The sequence below is a fragment of the Miniopterus schreibersii genome (assembly GCF_964146895.1).
Source record: "Miniopterus schreibersii genome assembly, chromosome: X".
Classification (NCBI taxonomy): Eukaryota; Metazoa; Chordata; class Mammalia; order Chiroptera; family Miniopteridae; genus Miniopterus; species Miniopterus schreibersii.
Genome location: NC_138104.1, coordinates 6,951,434 through 6,969,332, shown reverse-complemented (window position 1 = coordinate 6,969,332; position 17,899 = coordinate 6,951,434). Strand labels below are relative to the sequence as shown.

General features: G+C 51.3%; 1 protein-coding gene across 1 annotated transcript; it reads left to right on the top strand.

Annotated features, from left to right (window-relative positions):
• Window positions 1-329: 329 nt before the first annotated feature.
• Window positions 330-4,012, top strand: LOC308551418 (small integral membrane protein 10-like protein 2A). The gene is made up of 2 exons (XM_081125919.1): window positions 330-1,094; window positions 2,734-4,012. Exon 1 carries the CDS (start codon window positions 491-493, stop codon window positions 725-727), a length of 237 nt encoding a protein of 78 aa, XP_080982045.1. The 5' UTR covers window positions 330-490; the 3' UTR covers window positions 728-1,094; window positions 2,734-4,012.
• The last annotated feature ends 13,887 nt before the right edge of the window (window positions 4,013-17,899 follow it).

Genomic DNA, 17,899 nt, shown 5'->3' with positions numbered 1-17,899 from the left:
TGGGCCTTCTGTACAGATTCAGTATACCAGTTCAGAGCTTCAGCCTTCCATTCGGTTCTAGGGCTTTCCACAAATCAATCCCTGGGGAGCATCGCCTTCTAATTAGCTCAGGCCCTCAGGCTCTGCTTTTAGAAGCCTAGGTATGTCAAATGGGCGGTCATGGGCAGGACTTGCCAAGGGGGCTGGTGCCACTAGTCTGGGGAACCTCGGCTGCTGCAGCTCTGTGGCTCTTGGCAGGAAAGGCGGAGAAGGTAGGGGCGGAGCTGCGCCCTAGGCCAACAGGCCCTGGAGCCAGCAAAGGGGCGGGGCTGTCTGCGGGCGGCAGGGGAGGGGCAGGGGCTGCCGCTGCCTCCGGAACCCTGCTACCGGGAGACTGAGCTCCGAACCCCGCAGGAGGACGCCCCGGGCTGGCGGGTCGCTCCAGTCCTCGCGTCCACCTGCCGCCCGCTGGAGCTCCTGCGGGTCGGCGTGGCGGGAGCCTGCAGGGCCCATGGCGGCGTCCGCAGCTCTGTCGGTGGCGGCGGCGGCGGCGGCCCTGTCGGGTCTGGCTGTACGACTGTCGCGCTCGGCCGCGGCCCGCGGCTCCTACAGCGCCTTCTGCAAGGGGCTCACGCGCACGCTGCTCACCTTCTTCGACCTGGCCTGGCGGCTGCGCATGAACTTCCCCTACTTCTACGTGGTGGCCTCGGTGATGTTCAACGTCCGCCTGCAGGTGCGGATCGAGTGAGCGCGCAGGAGGGTCCAGCGCCCGCCCCAGGCGGGACAGACAGCCGGGCCCCCAGGTGTCCCGGACGCAGCACGGAAAGCAGGCGGGGCGGCCCGGGCCCCGGGACCCTACGGCTCCGCCAGAGGACGCCGGCCACTGAGCCACCGAGGCCACCGAGGCCACCGAGCCCCGGACCCAGCCGCGACCTGCGCGCACGTTCTGCGGCCGGGGCCGGGTTGCCCAGAAACGAGCCAAACGGGCCCTTCCCTTTGGGCTCGAGAAAATTATCTGAGTGCAGCCGACCTGTTGCCTCACATCGGCCGAAGGGGGGACCAGAAAGAAGAAATGCTGCTGCGGGGACTTGCTCTGACTGGCCCTGACCAAAACGGTAGGCTGCCAGAGAAAGGCTGGACCTGAGGGCTGGAGGGAGGCGGTTGCCATGACATCTTAGGCGTCCAGGCCCCTTGGGGGTTTGGGGAAATGTGGAAGGGACCCGGGGAAGCCAGCCCAGAGAGCTCAGAGCCGAGCGCAGGCAGGCTGGGCAGCCACGGGCTCTTCGCAGTCCCTTGTCATGATTCTATGGGGGCTAGGGGGGACTGTGACTCAGGCATCGCGCATCTGAGAGGTTCAGCCCGTCACCCATAGAGACAGGGTGTACCCTCCCGCCCACAGCCCCGTTCCCGCCCCCCTTTCCCCGGAGGCCCAGGAGGTGTCACCTGAGCCTGAGGGAATGGAGGTGGATGGGCTGGGGTGGCCCAGGGGAAAGCCCTAGAGGAGAAAACATGCTGCCACACTTCCCCTCCACCTTCCTGGGTAGGCAGCCTGGAACCCCAGGTCTGTCCCCTTCTCAGCCCTCAGGCCCCTGGGCTCCCTGCAGCCCCCTGCATCCTGCTCCTGCTGTCCCTTTTGCTCCCCTCCTTCCTCTCTGAGGATGCATTTGGAGGAAGGGAAGAGGGGAAAGGTGCCTTCCTCCCTAGCCCTCCCCCAGTTTTGCTCTTCTGCCATCTGCAGCCCTCCCCATGCCACAGAGTGCCATCCTTTGGCTCAGACAACCTCCAGGAGCGCCCTGTGAACCCAAAGCGTCTGGGGAAACGTGCGTTTCCTTGAGCAGAGGGCAGCTCTCGGGCCGGGGTGGAGGAGCAGATGGAGAAGGGGCTTGTGGAGAAGGCAACACCTGGAGAAACGCGGACCTCCCTGGGTGGGAGGCAACTCTCAAGTCTCCATTTCTTTTGTTCAGGAACCAGTGTCTGTAGCCAGTGACTTGCCCCTTCTCTGGCCTCATCAAGAGTCAAATCTGTGCCCAAGGGGCCCCCTACCCCTAGAGCTTCCTGGTAGCAGCTGAGTGCAGGGCCTGGCTGAGGAGGAGATGAAGGGCCTCCCAGGCAGAGGCCCCGAGGTGTGGGGCAGCCCCCTGGGCTGGTTCGGGCATGGGGAACGACAGGACCATGTCACCTGGGCGCTGAACTCTCCTAGCACGCCTTGAGGGTGTTCTATGCTCCCTACCTACGGACAAGGGAAACGGGTTATGGGAGAGGGGCTCAGGTGTGCCCTTGTCACACAGATAAGACGTGGAGGAGCTAAATCTTCCCTAAGGCCTGCACTCGCCCACCCATCCCCCAGTCTTCCAGAAGACCTGGCCCAGTGGGATGGGGCAGGGGATCACAAGGCTCCCAGGAGAGCTAGGGAGAGAGAGGGCCAGGGTGGGAATGTGAGGGACTGGCTTTCCTTGGAGTAGTATGGGTGGTCACGGGAAAGACCAGGGGGACAGTCAGAGCTGAGACGGGCACAAGAGACACGAGTCCTAGGATTCCCCTGGGTAGCTGAGGTCCTCACCCACAGAGCCAGGTCTTCCCAGCTCCACCCCAGGCTTAACCAAGGGCTCCTCAAAAACTGGACACAAACCTCTCAGTTTGGGTCAGGGAGGTGGTGGCGGCTCCTGGGGACATGATGTGACCAGGAGGGTAAAGGATAAACTGGGGGTGGGAGGGGACTGGGAACCATGCATGGCCCCATCTCTCTGTCCCCAGGCTCAGCTCACCCATGCCCAGGATCACCCAGGAGACTCTCCTCCAGATGGGCTTGAATTGGTCCTGGAGGCCTGGGATGTGCTGCTGACGGGTGTACCAGCATGGCCGGGAGCAGCTCAGAGGGGATCCAGGAGAGACCCTGGCCTTCAACACCCGCCTCTGGTCCCACATCTGCTCTGACACTGGTTGCTGTGTGCCCAAGTACTCAGAGTTCCTGGGACTGAAAACCACACTAGTGGGGTCAGCCCCAGGGACTGAGTGGCCCAGTCTCACAATATCTGCCCTCCTCAGCTGTTCAGCTGGAGCCTGGGTCCTGGGTGAAGTACTCCTCCTGCCTCACCCCAGGGACTGGGGACTGAGGCTGGACCAAGGCTCCCACGTGCCCCCTGCAGTTTCCCACACACAGGGCCTGATGGCTTCCTGCTTTGTGCCAAGTCACCCGGGAGCCCCCGGTCCTGGCGGCCCCTCCTCCACTCCAACCCTCTCCACCCAGGACCACTTCTGGGAGCCTGCCAGCCTGCCGACTCCATCCGTACATCTCCGGGGACAGCCTCAGAGAAAGGAGAGCAACACGGGCTGTATAAGATGGGAGGAAGACCAGGGACCTCCTTGGGGATGGTACACTGATGTGCCCCTTTCAAGCCCAGGTCTCGCTCTCTGAGTGACTGGATCCCCAGCTCCAGCCTCCTCCAGGGCCAGCCACGGAGGAAGAAGGCCTGAGAATGGCATGAGGGAGGCTCCCCACTGAATGTGTGCTTGTGTCCCACAGAGAGAAATGTGTGCCTGAGCCTCAGGGGCCCCTGGCCTCATGGGCCCCTGGCCTCACAGACCTGCTCCCTTGCCAAGAAGCTCCTCCCCATCCAGAGGGGCACAGGAAGTCCTCTGTGGCTCTGGCTCTGGCTGTGTCTGCTCAAAGGGAACGGCTGGGGGAGGGGCCAGGGACTGGTCCTGAGCCTGTGCTCCTGCCTCTGCTTTTCTTACCATTTTGGCCTTGAGTAGTGCGAGCTGCTTCCGCTTTCCCACCTCCCCGCAACCCCACGGGGCCCTGGCTGCTAGACTGGCTCTCGATGCACTTTATTTATTTGCAGTCTGTTTTCCAGGCAGTGGAAATTCTGCAGAATCAGAGTCGCCAACCTGAATAGGATGACTTTCAATTTTGTGTGTGTGTGTGTGTTAACTCTGTACCGGTCAGAGAAATGTTCATGTTCCTGGTGTTGTCAAAACTTCTTGTCTACATTTTAAAAGAAGCCCTTAAGTTCAATAAAAGAAATAGAACTGGAGGCCTCCTGTTTCCGGTGTGGCGCAATAGCCTTGGAGGACAGAGGGGCCTTGGAGGACAGCGGGGCCAGTGCTGAGATCACCACTGATGCCCAGGCGCTGGGGGAGGGGAGCACCCTCAGAGGGCTGTACGTGGGAGGGCCTCTTCCAGAGATTCTGGAGACCCCACTCAACCTGGACCACTGCCCCCATGAGGAGAAGGCAGGAGCATAGGCCTAGCCCCACAGGTGACAACTGTCCCACTCACAACCTTTGTTTGAATAACCTAACACCTAAGTCTGGTCTTCATTTTAGAACCTGGTGTTGCAAAGCACTTAATCCAGTCAAACCCCGAGGGTGGGCTGGGGGAGCGAGGTGAAATAAAAGTCTGTCTGCAGATCATTTTGTTTCACCAGAAGCGCCTCTGTAGCACCAGGTAGCCAGGTTCCCATCGCCTCCCTGCCAGCCAGGTGGGTGCAGAGTTTTGGAGAAGATAAACCACAGGGAGAGAAGCTTCTCTTCCCCCCACCTTAGACCCCAACCGGCCCATCAGAGCTCCACTCCCAGCACCTCCCCAGAGAAGCCAGGCCAGGGTTTCTGAGGCATCTGCAGGGGTGAGGGTGGCAGGCAGGCCGACAGCTGAGTGCAGGAGGCCTGGGGAGGAGTGCAGCAGCCAGGACAGAGAAAAACAAGGCCCCAGGATCCAGAAGGGAGCCATCCTGAGGATGCAGGATTGTGGGCACAAGGAGGAACACAGCCTGGGTAGAGGCCCTGGGCGCACTCCTCACCTGTTGCCAGGAGCTCTCCCGGGGTCAAAGCACCCTGAGAGGACAGACCCTTTCAACATCTGCCACCACAGGAAGGAGGGGCCCAAGTCCCTGCCAGTGCCCTGAGCTTCCCTCCCCTTTGTCCAGATGGTCCTGTTCAGTCCCTGATGTCCTCACGCCCACTCCAGGGATCATGGAGCCCGGCACCACCAAGATGGGAGAGGATCAAGCCAGAGCTCCAAGGCCCCTTCCCGGCTAGGCGTGCCCTGTTTTGGTTAAGACCTGTGCCCTGAGCCCGGCCCCTCCACCAACTACTGTGTGGCCAGGCCTGGTGTGGTTGTGGGCATTCAAGGGGATGTTGTCTAGTCAACATTTGTCCTCAGGCCTTATCACTCTGAGGGCAGAAAACCAAATGAAGGGAACCGACATGTAATGAGGCCCTACAGAACTCCAGGCACTGCGATGGATGCTTTGCTGCCATCATTTCATCATAATTCCACAGCCATCTGTTGGAGGAGGTCATGGAGAGGATGTGACCGCCAGTTGACCCTTGAGCTGGACCTGAGCAATTAGAGACTCCTTACCCCCACCCCTGTCCTTGGAACGTACATTCTGCCACCTTTGCCACTTTGAATGGACAGGAGAGTCCGGGGCTTGGGTGGATGCAGGCCCAGCTCTGGTGGACACTAGGACTTCAGCACTTGGGGACTCCCTATGCACACAGGAGTTGGAGCCACCTCCCTATGCACACAGGAGTTGGAGCCACCTTCCAGCTTGCTCTCCCCCCCCCCCCCCCCCCGTCCACCGTCCACCTCCAACTGGACCAGGGGTGGCGGAGCCCCTCTGGGGAGGGTCACTGCATGGGGGATGAAGGGACTGAGAGGGGACCCGGAAGGGCCCTGGCTGCCTCAGGCACTGCCCCTCCTCGGAGTCCGCCCTCTCCCAGAAGAAGACCACACACAGCCTTGGTCAGAAGCTCGACCATGGCCTGGGCACTCACCACAGGAGACAAAGCACATGGCCCCTGTCTCAGCCGCTGCCTCTCTGACACCCTTAGGTGACAGAGGCCTCTCAGGGTCCCCTCCTCTTGCTTCAGTTGGCTGCTCAGCCTCTAGGGCTCCCTACCCCTCTGCCCCATGGGGACCTGCTGCTACCCCAGGAGCTAGCTCACCAGGACTGCAGGCTCCTTGCCCCTTAGTGCACCTCCTGCAGGGTCTGTCCCCATCAAGGTCAGGCCAATGGGGGTGCAGCAGGAGGGCAGGCTCCTGGGCCACTAATGGGCAGTGGGTGGAGCTGTCTTGGCTCCTCCCATCGTTGATGAAGGCACAAATCTGGACACAACAGTGCTGCCCCTACATAAATGCCTGCTCCCTCTGGACCCAACACTATAACATCCCACATTCCCAGCACTCCCAGCAGGCTGCCCCAAGCTCCTCCCAGGAAGAGGATCAGAATGGGCAAGCAGGACCAAAGCAGTAGAGAGAGAGCCCTGGGGGAACCGCAGTCACTCCACCGGACATTCCAGCTCTTACCGGGATGGAGAGCAGAGGTTGAGTCCCTCCAGCAGGGTGACCAGACCCTCAGGAAACACTGAGGTCAGGCCTCTGCAGACCAGAGTCCTGCTTAAGTGCAGGTTTCGCAAACCCATGGGCTGATGTTTCTGCGAGCAGAAGAGAGTGCTACCACCCTAGCCCTGTCCCCACGGGGCCTAACCTTCAAATAGGCCCTTATTTTTGGTTGGCCAGGATGCACCAGGCTTTTCCTGGCATCTGGGTGTTTGGCACACAGCCTCAGGACCACAGTGCTCATGGCCTGCACCTCCAAACGATGCCTCGGTACTGCTCTCCCTGGCTGCCTCCTGACTCTGACCACTTTTAGAGCAGGATCAAGGTCCACCTCCTCAGACTTCACCCCAGCATCTGCACCCATCCACCCTTCTATGAGCAGTTCCTGGCCCCACAAGAGCAAGCTGCCATCTCCTGTCCCTCCCTCATCCTCAGCCTTTGGTCTCAGCCAGGCCTCTTCTGCTGCCTGGCCCCTCCTCCTGCCTCCTGCTCTGCTCCCCCATTTCCACAACTCTGAGCTCAGGGCACACTCAGCATCCAGGCTCAGGTTCGGCCTGTGTCTTCAGGCCCAGTGCCTGGTGCCTCTGGCACCCTTCTTGGCACCCACCTTTGTCCTGGGCCTGAGGCTACCTCTGAGTCTGTGTACTGCACCTGGCTCACCTCCCTGTTCCCTGGGCCCAATTTCTCAGCCCACCATGGAGGCCCATTCTGGCCCCTTGGCTGACCTTCCCAACAACCCAGTCAGGAAAGGATGAAGAAACAGTGTCTTCCCACAGAGGCCAACACAACGGGTCCCTCCCTTGCTGGCCAGAGAGCCCATGGGGGCCCGTGACTGAGCTGCCTGATGTCCCCAAACAGCAGGCCACCATGGCCCACAGTCTGCCCAAGGCAGTGAGACTACCAGCCAGAGCTTCCAAGGGCTGGCTGCCCGCCCCCACCCCCAATCCCACACAGGCACACTGGGCTGGATTGGCTGCCTGCATGACAAGGGTAGATGCCCCTGCCTGCGCACCAGTCACTGTTGCCATCTCCACGCTCTGTCCCACTTTGGCCACCTGCAGCTGGAACCATGCTGGACCTGGGGCCCTATCCCATTTCTGCAGAGCAGTCCCCAAGGCCACCCCAGCCCAGCCTTTCCCTTGCCCTGCCGCCAACCCTTTCTCGGAATCCTCCCTCTGTGACCACCAAGACAGCCCTCCCTCTCTCTGGCTTCCACGGAGTGCATCGGCAACAACCATTACTGCTCGTCCACTCAGAACACTCCCTTCCACAGAAATCAGGAGTCCCCCACATGAACACCACCTTCCCCCTGCTTCCCCACATACCAATTCATGCCACAGTCCCCAGGCAGGCGGCTCATTAAATGTTAAATGGGCTCCATGCTCCCAGGACAGGCCTTCAGGACACCCTACAGATGGGCTCACGGTGCCACCCACAGGGCCTCAGTGGAGGCAAAGACCCTTGGCCATTCACTTGGTAGCCTGTCTTTCCTGGACACCACTCCATGCCCGACCCATGGTGGGCCCTGGGCACAGACCCCCAGTGGACCAGGGAGAGGATCCAACAGAGAACATCTGAGCGCAGAGCAGTTTTGAGGATTGCGTGAGGGCTCGGCCAGGAGGAAGGTACCCCTGAAAACCCAGGAAGTAATCTGGGGGGTGTGTTAACTCAGAACAACCAGACCGCCCAAGCCAGCAGAGCCAGAGGTGGGCTTCACAGTTCCCAGAGACGGACACCCAAAGACTGCTTTTAAAAATTATGTTATGTTAAAAACAAAAAACAAGACAAAAATAACCAAAGTCAGAGCAAATGTGACAAGAGTCCCAGTGGGTGCACCTGCCACAACGGGAAGGTAATTCCATTGAAATCCCGAATGTGTTTTCAGTGCAATTTTTTTGGCAGGTCTTTGCTAAAGCCTTTTCCAGGTGATGCCCACATGCTTTTGAAAGTATGTTTTATTCTGACGTGATGCAAAATCTCGCCCCAGACCCTGTGTAGTGTTTTCCACCCTCCACTTCCTACTTCCCTCAGTGGCAGGTTTTGACCCCCAGGAGGGCAGAGGGCAGAGTGCCGTCCTGAGAGTTCCAGCTCCACGGCTCACAGTTGTGGGGACATGGGCATGTCACGCCGACCCTCTGCACCTGTTTCCTCGTGTGCCCCCTCCCGCCCACAGGAGTGCAGGCCCCAGGGGAGTAATGTCACAGCTGGAGTCTATGTTTTGCAAAGAGCACACACATTTCTCTTCTGGTCTAGTTTCTCATTTTCTATGGCCGCACCATCACAGCGAGTCTCCACATACATGCCCCGTGCGAGTTACTGCAGTTCGAGGATGCGCTGCTGAGCCAGCTTTTCCCCAATGTCAAATTTAATAAAAAGTCAGACCATATCGCCCTGAGAATCAAGTGAAATTGCTAAAGCACAGGCTCTACAACCTCACACTGACTCCACTCCGCCCACTCCATTCCTGTGCTCCAGGACCTTCTTTCTCTCTCTCTTCTTGCCCCTTTACCAACACCTGCTGTGCACAGGTGACTGGCGCTGAGCTGTAGCCCTTGCAACCAACACCCACCTGGGCTTTCTGATGAAGTTCAAGGGAACAGCCAGTAGATGGCGACGCTCCACTAGCGCAGGCCAGACTGGGGCTGCAGGAAGGAGCATTTCGCCCAGCTCAGGCAGGCAGCTTCCTGTAATTGAGCAAACCGCAAGTATGAGGGGTACAGGTTTTCAAAAGTTATACGTGGTGTGAGCTCTCGAACAAATACGAACCTCTGAACTGATTACGTGCTTCTGATTTCTATGCACGTTACAGCAGTGATTGGCAGATACGACCAGGGAGCAGGGCCCCTCTGTAAGTCAGGGTCCTTTTGGAACACCAGTAATGCTGGGACATGGTCAGTCCCATCTTTAAACTCGGCGCAATGCTGTTTGAGCAGAGTTGGGAGGGGGAAACAGCTGGGGTTGAGCCCTGGCTCTCCAGGTCATGAGCAGGGTGACTATGGCCAGGTCCCTCACACTCTCTGAGCTTCACTTTCTTCACCTGCAAAATGATCAGTACTTGAGAGGTTCTGTGAGGAACCGGTGAAAGAGTGCACATCGCCCTATGAACACTGAGCACGGAGCCTGACTTGTGGAAGCGGTCAGTCAGGAGGACTGGTCTCTGCTAGCTACTAGCCTTATTCATCCTAGGAGCTGCTCAGTCTCAGGGACATCCAAAGGCAGCACTGCGTCACTGTGTCAGTGTCAAGGGCACGAACTTCGTCCTCAGATACAGCAGCTCTACCACCTGACAAGGACTGTGGGAACGCCGCTGGGCCTCTCTGAGCCCCAGCTTCCTGGCTGGTAAGACTAGCATGTGCAACACCCACCTCGCAGGCTGTCATGGGTTAAAAGACCACCCTGTGCCTGTGGAAGTGCCTGGCTCTTAGGAAGGGCTCCATAGGTGGCAGCTGCTGAGGAAGTCCACAAAACAGGAGCACTCCCCACCCCCCACCCCTGCCCCGCCACACACACGTGGAAACAACTCATTCCTTCCACCTTCTCTCAGCCTTGTTCCTCTATTTCTCACCTGCTCGCACTCAGTTGCACAGATCAGGTAGCAGATATCCACGGGGGGGGAGGGGGGGGACACAAAACCCAGAGGAAATTCTATCCGGCAACATTTTCCCCGATTTGGAAAAGACAGCCACTCCATGACTCTGGTGGTTGTACTACAGCTTAAATCCTCGGTGAGCCTCCCTGAAGCTCACAGCCTTCCTCTGCTGGCCCCCAGCTTTGCTGGAAACACTCAAGAGTCCTAGTATGCCTGAACCTTTGACCCTTCACGGCCACAGAGCAAGCTTCTTGGCACTGACTCTCCAGGAGAGTGCCTCTGGGAGGACAAGTGAAGGACCAGAGCCCGGTCACATTCCTGCCCCACAGTTTCTTCCTGTGAGTTTGCCTTTTCCCCTGCCAGGGAGAAGCATGCCTTGTGTAATGCTTTGCACAGTTTCCTGTCCTTGCTTCCTGAGAGCTCTTCTAAGCAGGCACACTTATTCCCCACTTGTTGCTTCAGTCTAGCCAGTGAGGCTCTGGAGTGAGGTTTGTTTATAGTGGAAAGAATTTTAAATCCCAGCATTTTAGAGACCAAACATAATCTTTATGTTTCTTTGTTATTGCTTTTTGTTTGATTTGGTTTGATTTCATCGTCAGCAGTAATAGTATTTATTGGATGCTGAAGAGGAGCAAGGCTGTGGGCTAGGCACCTTATAGTACTGGATTCCTCAATGCTTTTTATAGACAATATAGATGAAAGGAATGGCTGATGTCAGGTAAACATAAGGCATTCAAAAAAGAACTAAGTATCTTTGGTTGTAATTTTGAAAGCTTTTTTCTCTCCAATCTTTCAAATCTGGTTTTAAGCAGAGCAATAGAATAAATGCAATTAAAATTATGTCACAAAGATGGTAACGAGATATAGTTGGAGGGGAGGAAACAGGTGGGGCAAGGAGGGGCATTTTATAGCCATCTCCTCAACCACTTCCGGAGTCCAAGCTGTCCTCATGTCTTGCCTGGATGAGGGTGACAGCCTCCTAACTGGAAGTCTTCTTGCTTCTATTCTTGCCTCTCCATTCTATACACACAGCAAGTTTGAGTTTTTTAAAACATAAAATATGTCTCTTCACTGCCTAAAGCCCTATGATCCCACACTTAGACTACGCAGCAAATACCATCTTTGCATTGTTCTCTTATGCTGTCCCAAAGATCCTACCTTGGGAGAAGCAGGATGTGCATTGGGAGAAGCCATCCCTTTTTAATGCAAAGCTTTACTCTGATTATCTCATGGGACCTCCTTCTTGCCATTCAGACCTCATCTTTTTTTTTTTTTTTTTTTTTAATATATCTTTATTGATTTCAGAGAGAGGAAAGGAGAGGGAGAGAGAGAGCCAGGAACATCAATAATGAGAGAGTCACTGATAGGCTGCCTAGCCCGCAACCTGGGCATGTGCCCTGACCGGGAATTGAACCCCGATCTCCTGGATCCTAGGTGGATGCTCAACCGCTGAGCCATGCCCGGCTGGGCTCAGGCCTCATCTTAACATGCCATGTCAAAGTGGGCATTCCTGACCACCCTCTGCCATGTTTCCTTATTGATTGTCTCTCGTTGGAGAATGTGAACCCCAGGAGTGGAGCATCCTTGTCTGTCCTGCACTCCCCACCTCAGTTATCCCCAACATTTAGAATAGTGCCTGGCACATAACAGGTGGCTGATAACCTGGAGGTCATGGTTGGATTCCCAGTCAGGGCATGTGCCTGGGTTGCAGGCTCGATCCCCAGTAAGGAGCATGCAGGAGACAGCTGATCAATGACTCTTTCTTTCATTATTGATGTTTCTGTCTCTCCCTCACCCTTCATCTCTCTGAAATCAATAAAAACATATTTTTTTAAAAAAAGATAATCCCACCATTTTCCCCCTTTTCCATGAACATATGGTGATTCTTCACCTGGCTTTGTGACACTTTATGGTGACCTTAAGCTTGGAAGTGGAAAAAGGAACCAGGTATGGATTCCTGTCCTTGAGGGATTTTGGATAAGTGCTTCAGCTTTTCTAAACTTCAGCTTTACTTAAGCCCTACTTACCTCACGGGCTGTGAGAATTAGATAATAAATGAGAGTGAAAGCTCTTATGAACTGCAAACCACTGTGCTAGACCACAAGAATGGAAAAATGTTGACAAGGAAGCCCAAGAAAATTAAGTGATAACAAGTGAACAGAAATTTGTCCATTGCACCAAGCTGTAAAGCACAAATACTAAACAATATGTAAATGAATTGATTTTAAGTAGGTAAAATACCAATACAACACTCTGAGGAGAGGGAATAGATGTTGAACAACGTTGAAAAACTTTTTTTAACGAAGTGTTTCCTTTTTAAAAATTTTCTCCCCTGTTTCTCAAATTGCTTTGCCTTGAGGATTTTAAATAAGCCTATAGCACCCTTGTTGATATGCTCTTTAGTCCTTCCCTACAGTCTACTCTACATGAACTGCTTTCAAACATACAATAGTGTTGTTTATAATCTTTTGTCTTCTATTTTTTTTAACATAGGATAGAATTTTCTAAAATTCTATTGAAGTGATCAATTACCCCAATTATTTTGAAATTTTAAGAGTGACTACAGAACTGTTTTTAGAATATAATGGAAGTGTCTTGAGTCTTTTAGGCATTTGGGGCTTTACCCAGATAGCACAGCAGTTACAGCACTATAATCTCTGGAGTTAGGTGCCTGAGGCTGGAGTTCCAACTCACCCTTAGTAATAGTAACTCTGATCAATTACTGAACTACTCAAAGCTCAGGTCTTCTATTTAAAATACAGGGCTAAAAAAAAAGTAAAGATACAGGGCTAATAAAAGTCTATCTCACAAGATTGTTGGGAGGATTCAATGAAAATCATATATGTGTAATGCCTCACACAGTAAATGTTCAGAATTTTGCCTCTTCTTAGAAGCTTAGATCAATAGAATGTATAATGTTTTCTTAGATACATTCTATATCATTCAGTAGTTTAAACATTTTTTTAAATCTTCACCTGAGGATATTTTTCTTATTGCTTTGCAGGGAGAGTGGAAGGGAGAGAGAGAAAGAGAGAGAGAGAGAGAGAGAGAGAGAGAGAGAGAGAGAGAGAAGGGGAGAGAGGGATAGAGGCAGGGAGGAAGAGAGAGTGAAACACCAATGTGAAAGAGACACATCAGTTGGTTGCCTCCTGCACGAGCCCCAACTGGGTCTGGGATCGAGCCTGCAACTGAGGTATGTTCCCTTGGCCAGAATTGAACCTGGGACTCTTCAGTCTGTGTGCTGACATTCTAACCACTGAGCCAAACCGGCCAAGGATAGTTTAAACATTTGACTTACTAAAAGCATGAAAAAACAAAGGCATAACAAGTTTTTCATGCATAATAATGTTAAAGTGTACTAAAATTTTTGAAGGACACTGTACCATGTACATTTAAAAAATCAATTTTACCATGAAATCTGCATTACATGAAATTGAAAACCTGAAAAAACACTATCTCCAACTACCACTTATTTGTTTAACTTGCCACTATATTCCATTTGAGTCAGAATAATCTTTATTTCAAAATATCATTTTTATTATATGAAAATGTAAAAATTCAGCAAAACAACAAATATGGATATATTTTCCTGGGCTTTCACATCTATTGATTTTTATTTGCAATCTCTTTTTCAATACAATTTGCAACCTCACCCCCATTTCTAGTCTCATTATACAAGTGCTAAGTGGCAGAAAGATCTGGAATAAATGCATACCAAAAAAGGGCAAAGCTGTAAAATTAAGTCACATTCAACACATTCCATAAGGGTGGGGTAAGTATCTGGGAAATAAAATAGAGTAAGACACAGTAATTGAAAGTTTGTAGTTAAAGGTTTTTCAGTGATCTTTGTTTTTTGCTCCATGTTTAAGAATGTTCATGAACTCTCCTGGCAGGTGTTCTCGGTGGTTAGAGTGTCTGGGGTTCAATATCTGGTTAAGGGCACGTACCTGGGTTGCAGGCTCGATCCTGGCCCAAGTCAGGGCGTGTGCGAGAGGCAACCAGTGTGTCTCATATCAATGTTTCTCTCTCTCTCTCCCCCCCCAAACTCCTTCTCTCTCTCTCTCTCTCTCTCTCTCTCTCTCTCTCTCTCTCTCTCTCTCTCTCTCCCTCTCTCAAAATCAATGGAAAAAAATATCCTCAGGTGAAGTTTAACAACAACAACAACAACAAAGAATGTACATGAACTCAATGTAATTGAAATTTCCCTTTTGTCAATAGTCTTTGTACAGCACATCTACTTCCTCATCTATAAACTGATCTCCCATTGTTGTCAGCAGCTCTGGTAATCTTCCTAAATGGTGCCTGTTGCTTCTTTATCAAAGCAAACAAAAGTATTTCTAATGACATCTTCTGGATCTGTCATTTAACTTTTCAAACCTGGCAAACATTTTCATTGGATGTTGTGTGCTGATGGCACTTCTTGGTGGTCTTTGTCTTTGCTTTTTTGCTCAGCATGATGGCTATTTAATTCTGGGAATCTGTCCTTCAGAAGTTGCACCTCAAAGACAGAAAAAGACAAACAACAATAAAAATAAACTGGGGAAAAAGAGAAAAAAACAGAAATTGCAGTTCATCTTGTCCAAACTCAGTCTCATTAACACAGTAACGAATATTGAGTCATCCATCATAGAAGTAGTTTCATTCAACAGAGCCTGAGGCCAGACACCAGAACTAAGGCTGCCCTGGTTTTGTAAGTTTCTATCAGTTGGATATGAAGTGAGATTGACAAAATGGTGGTACTTGTTGAAGCTGGTTAGTGGGTATGTGAGTTTCTTATGCTTTTCTTTCAAATCTGGTGTATTTTTGAAAATTTCCATAATAAAAATAGGTTAAAATATCTCTTTTCAAAAGGGCTGTAATCCAATGATTCTCAAGATCTTTCAAAAAATAAACAAGCCAGGCCAGGCATGGCTCAGTGGTTGAGCATCGACCTAGGATCCAGGAGATCATGGTTCGATTCCTGGTCAGGACACATGCCCGGGTTGTGGGTTCGGTCCCCAGTAGGGGGCGTGCAGGAGGCAGCCGATCAATGATGACTCTCTCATCATTGATGTTTCTCCCCCCCCTCCCTCTCCCTTCCTTTCTCTGAAATCAATAATGATATTTTTAAAATAATAATAATAAAATAAAATAAACAAATTTACTCCTTTTACTTTTCAAAAAGACTCTTAGGTGGAACCCTACTATGCAAAACAATTTGAAAGCCAGCTTGCTCTGGCTGAAGCTGGGGAGGGGATGGTGACTAGAATCCTGCCTCTGGCCTCCTATCTGCACCAGCAGAGATAGCCTTGAGCTATTAAAGTGTTAAAGTGTGATCCAGGGGCCAGCAGCATCAGCATCACCTGGGAGCTTGTTAGTCTGAAGCCTCCACCACAGACCTACTGAATCAGAACCTGCATTTTAACAAGATGCCCCAGTGATTCAAGTGCACATTAGAGTTCGAGAAGCACAGCTCTGTGGTAGCTTGAGACCCCAGATGTTGACATAAGTGAACTTCTTTATTTTACAAGTGAACTAAGGAAGGCTCACGATCATATGCACAAAGCCATACCACTAGTGAGTGGGAGAACCAACGTTAGTAACCAGGTTGTCTGACTTTCAGCTGAGGCATTTCTGCCCTAGTCTTGTCAATAGCACCCTATGGATCTCCTCTGATCCCAGAGGCCAGGTTTGTCCTTTGTTTCTGGGGAAAGCCCCAGCCTTGTGCCTGGTGTCTATAACAGGGCCCTTGTCTCATGTCTTTGCATCTAAATCCATGACTTGAGTTCTTACCTAATACCAAGTTCCTCCAGAACTGGGGTCAAAACTTGCCCCACTACTCCCCACTCCTGAAACGTTCCTCACTCTAGAACTTGCTAGAAATTGTTTTTGATGAGTCTGAAAGCCTAATGGGTAAAAATCTAAGAGGGTAGGCATTTGACATTGGGAAGTCCTCAGGTTGGTTGGAGTTCAAGGCTGGGATTAGAGTTTCTGGCAAGAATTAGGATGAGCAACATGGGGACTGCTGTCCACTTCTCCTGCTTCTTGGTTAGAGTACTATTTGGACATATTGCTTCTGCTGAAGCTGTCAAGTAGGGCAGCTGCCACCCATAACAAACATTTCAGCCTATTCCTTCTAAGAACAGTTTAAAACATAATGGATACACCATGATACTCAAATTGAAAGCCTTAGCTTCTTGGCTTCTGATCTCAGAACCACTCACACTGAGGCTGGGAATGCTCAACGTAGGCTTTGTCTTGGGCCACATTTGTCTGGGTAAAACAAGTAGTAGTTTATGGTGGTTACAGTGTGTCCCAGTGACCCAGGACTGCAGCAACGGATTTCTCTGTAAAGTCCTGGTACACTGTTGCCAGCAGCAGGAGGCTGGCACTGTGTATTTAATTGGATTCTCCATACCAGTGATTTTCAACCTTTTTCATCTCATGGCACACATAAACTAATTACTAAATTTCTGCAGCACACCAAAATACATTATATTTTTTGCCAATTTGACAAAAAATTAGGTATAGTTTTGATTCATTCACACCAGACGGCTAGTGTTGTGTTGGCTGCTGTCACTTTTTTATTTGACAATCTAAAGGAAAAGAGGTCAATGCCCCTGACTAAATAGTCAGATATTGCATGCTTTAAAGTCTTGCAGCACACCAGTGTGTAGTAGCACTCCAATTGAAAATTGCTGCTCCATACACATCTGAAATGCAACAGTCTACTAGCAGATGAGATAAGGAAGGAAGAAAACAAATCCCAGACTATGTTCCCTCCTCCTGGGCTTCACTCTATCATCTGAGTCATGCTATCTTTCCCTTAGGACTCTTAAAACCCACTGATTAGGTGAAGCTGGGGAGAACCCTTTTGCCTAGTACCAAGTTATATTATTCTCAGCACAAATTGGATATGGGTATGAATGAGGGAAGGAGCACCCTACATTTCAAAATGACTTCACACTTTTTTAGACATGATTTACTGGAGATGAATGATTTATATTAAAGAATTGAGCATTTCCACAACTCAAGTCCATGAACATATGCAGTTGTGGAAGGCTGGAAAAATGTGAATGTTCTTGGGTTCTTTCAATACCTTTCCTCACCAGAATAGGGCTGTCTCATACAGTATCCATGAATGGAAGATGCATTCTGCTGGGCAAGAAGGAAATGGTCCTTATCATTATGAGATGAACTGGGGTGGGTTATCACTAGACATCTTTTTTTTTTTTTTTAATTTATCTTTATTGCTGAGAGTATTACAGGTATCCCATTTCCCCCCCCAATTGATCCCCTCCACTTCGCTCCCACCCCCTCCCCAGGCCTTCACCCCATTAGTAACTGTGTCCATGGGTTATGCATATAACTTCTTTGGTTAATCTCTTCCCACCCTCCACCCCCCCTTCCCTCTTTCCTCTGAAATATGATGGTCTGTTGCATGCGTCAATGTCTCTGTATCTATTTAGTTCGTCAGATTCTTTTGTTCATTAGCTTCTTCTTAAAGAAGACCCTTCAACTTTTCCTGTAGTGCTGGTCTGGTGGTGATGAACTCCTTTAGCTTTTCCTTGTCTGAGAAGCTCTTTATCTGACCTTCAGTTCTAAATGATAGCTTTGCTGGGTAGAGCAATCTTGGTTGTAGTTCCATGTTTTTCATCACTTTGAATATTTCTTGCCACTCCCTTCTGGCCTGCAGAGTTTCTGTTGAGAAATCAGCTGACAGTCGTATGGGTGCTCCCTTGAAGGTAACTAATTGCTTTTCTCTTGCTGCTTTTAAGATTCTCTCTTTGTTTTTAACCTTTGGCATTTTAATTATGATGTGTCTTGCTGTGGGCCTCTTTGGGTTCCTCTTGCTTGGGACTCTCTTGCTTCCTGGACTTGTAAGTCTATTTCTTTCCCCAGGTAGGGGAAGTTTTCTGTAATTATTTTTTCAAATAGGTTTTCAGTTTCTTGGTCTCTTTCTGCCTCTTCTGGCACCCCAATAATACAAATGTTGGGCCTCTTGAAGT

Coding starts and splice junctions, on each gene's coding strand:
- LOC308551418 (XM_081125919.1), top strand. CDS start 491: ATGGCGGCGTCCGCAGCTCTGTCGGTGGCGGCGGCGGCGGCGGCCCTG.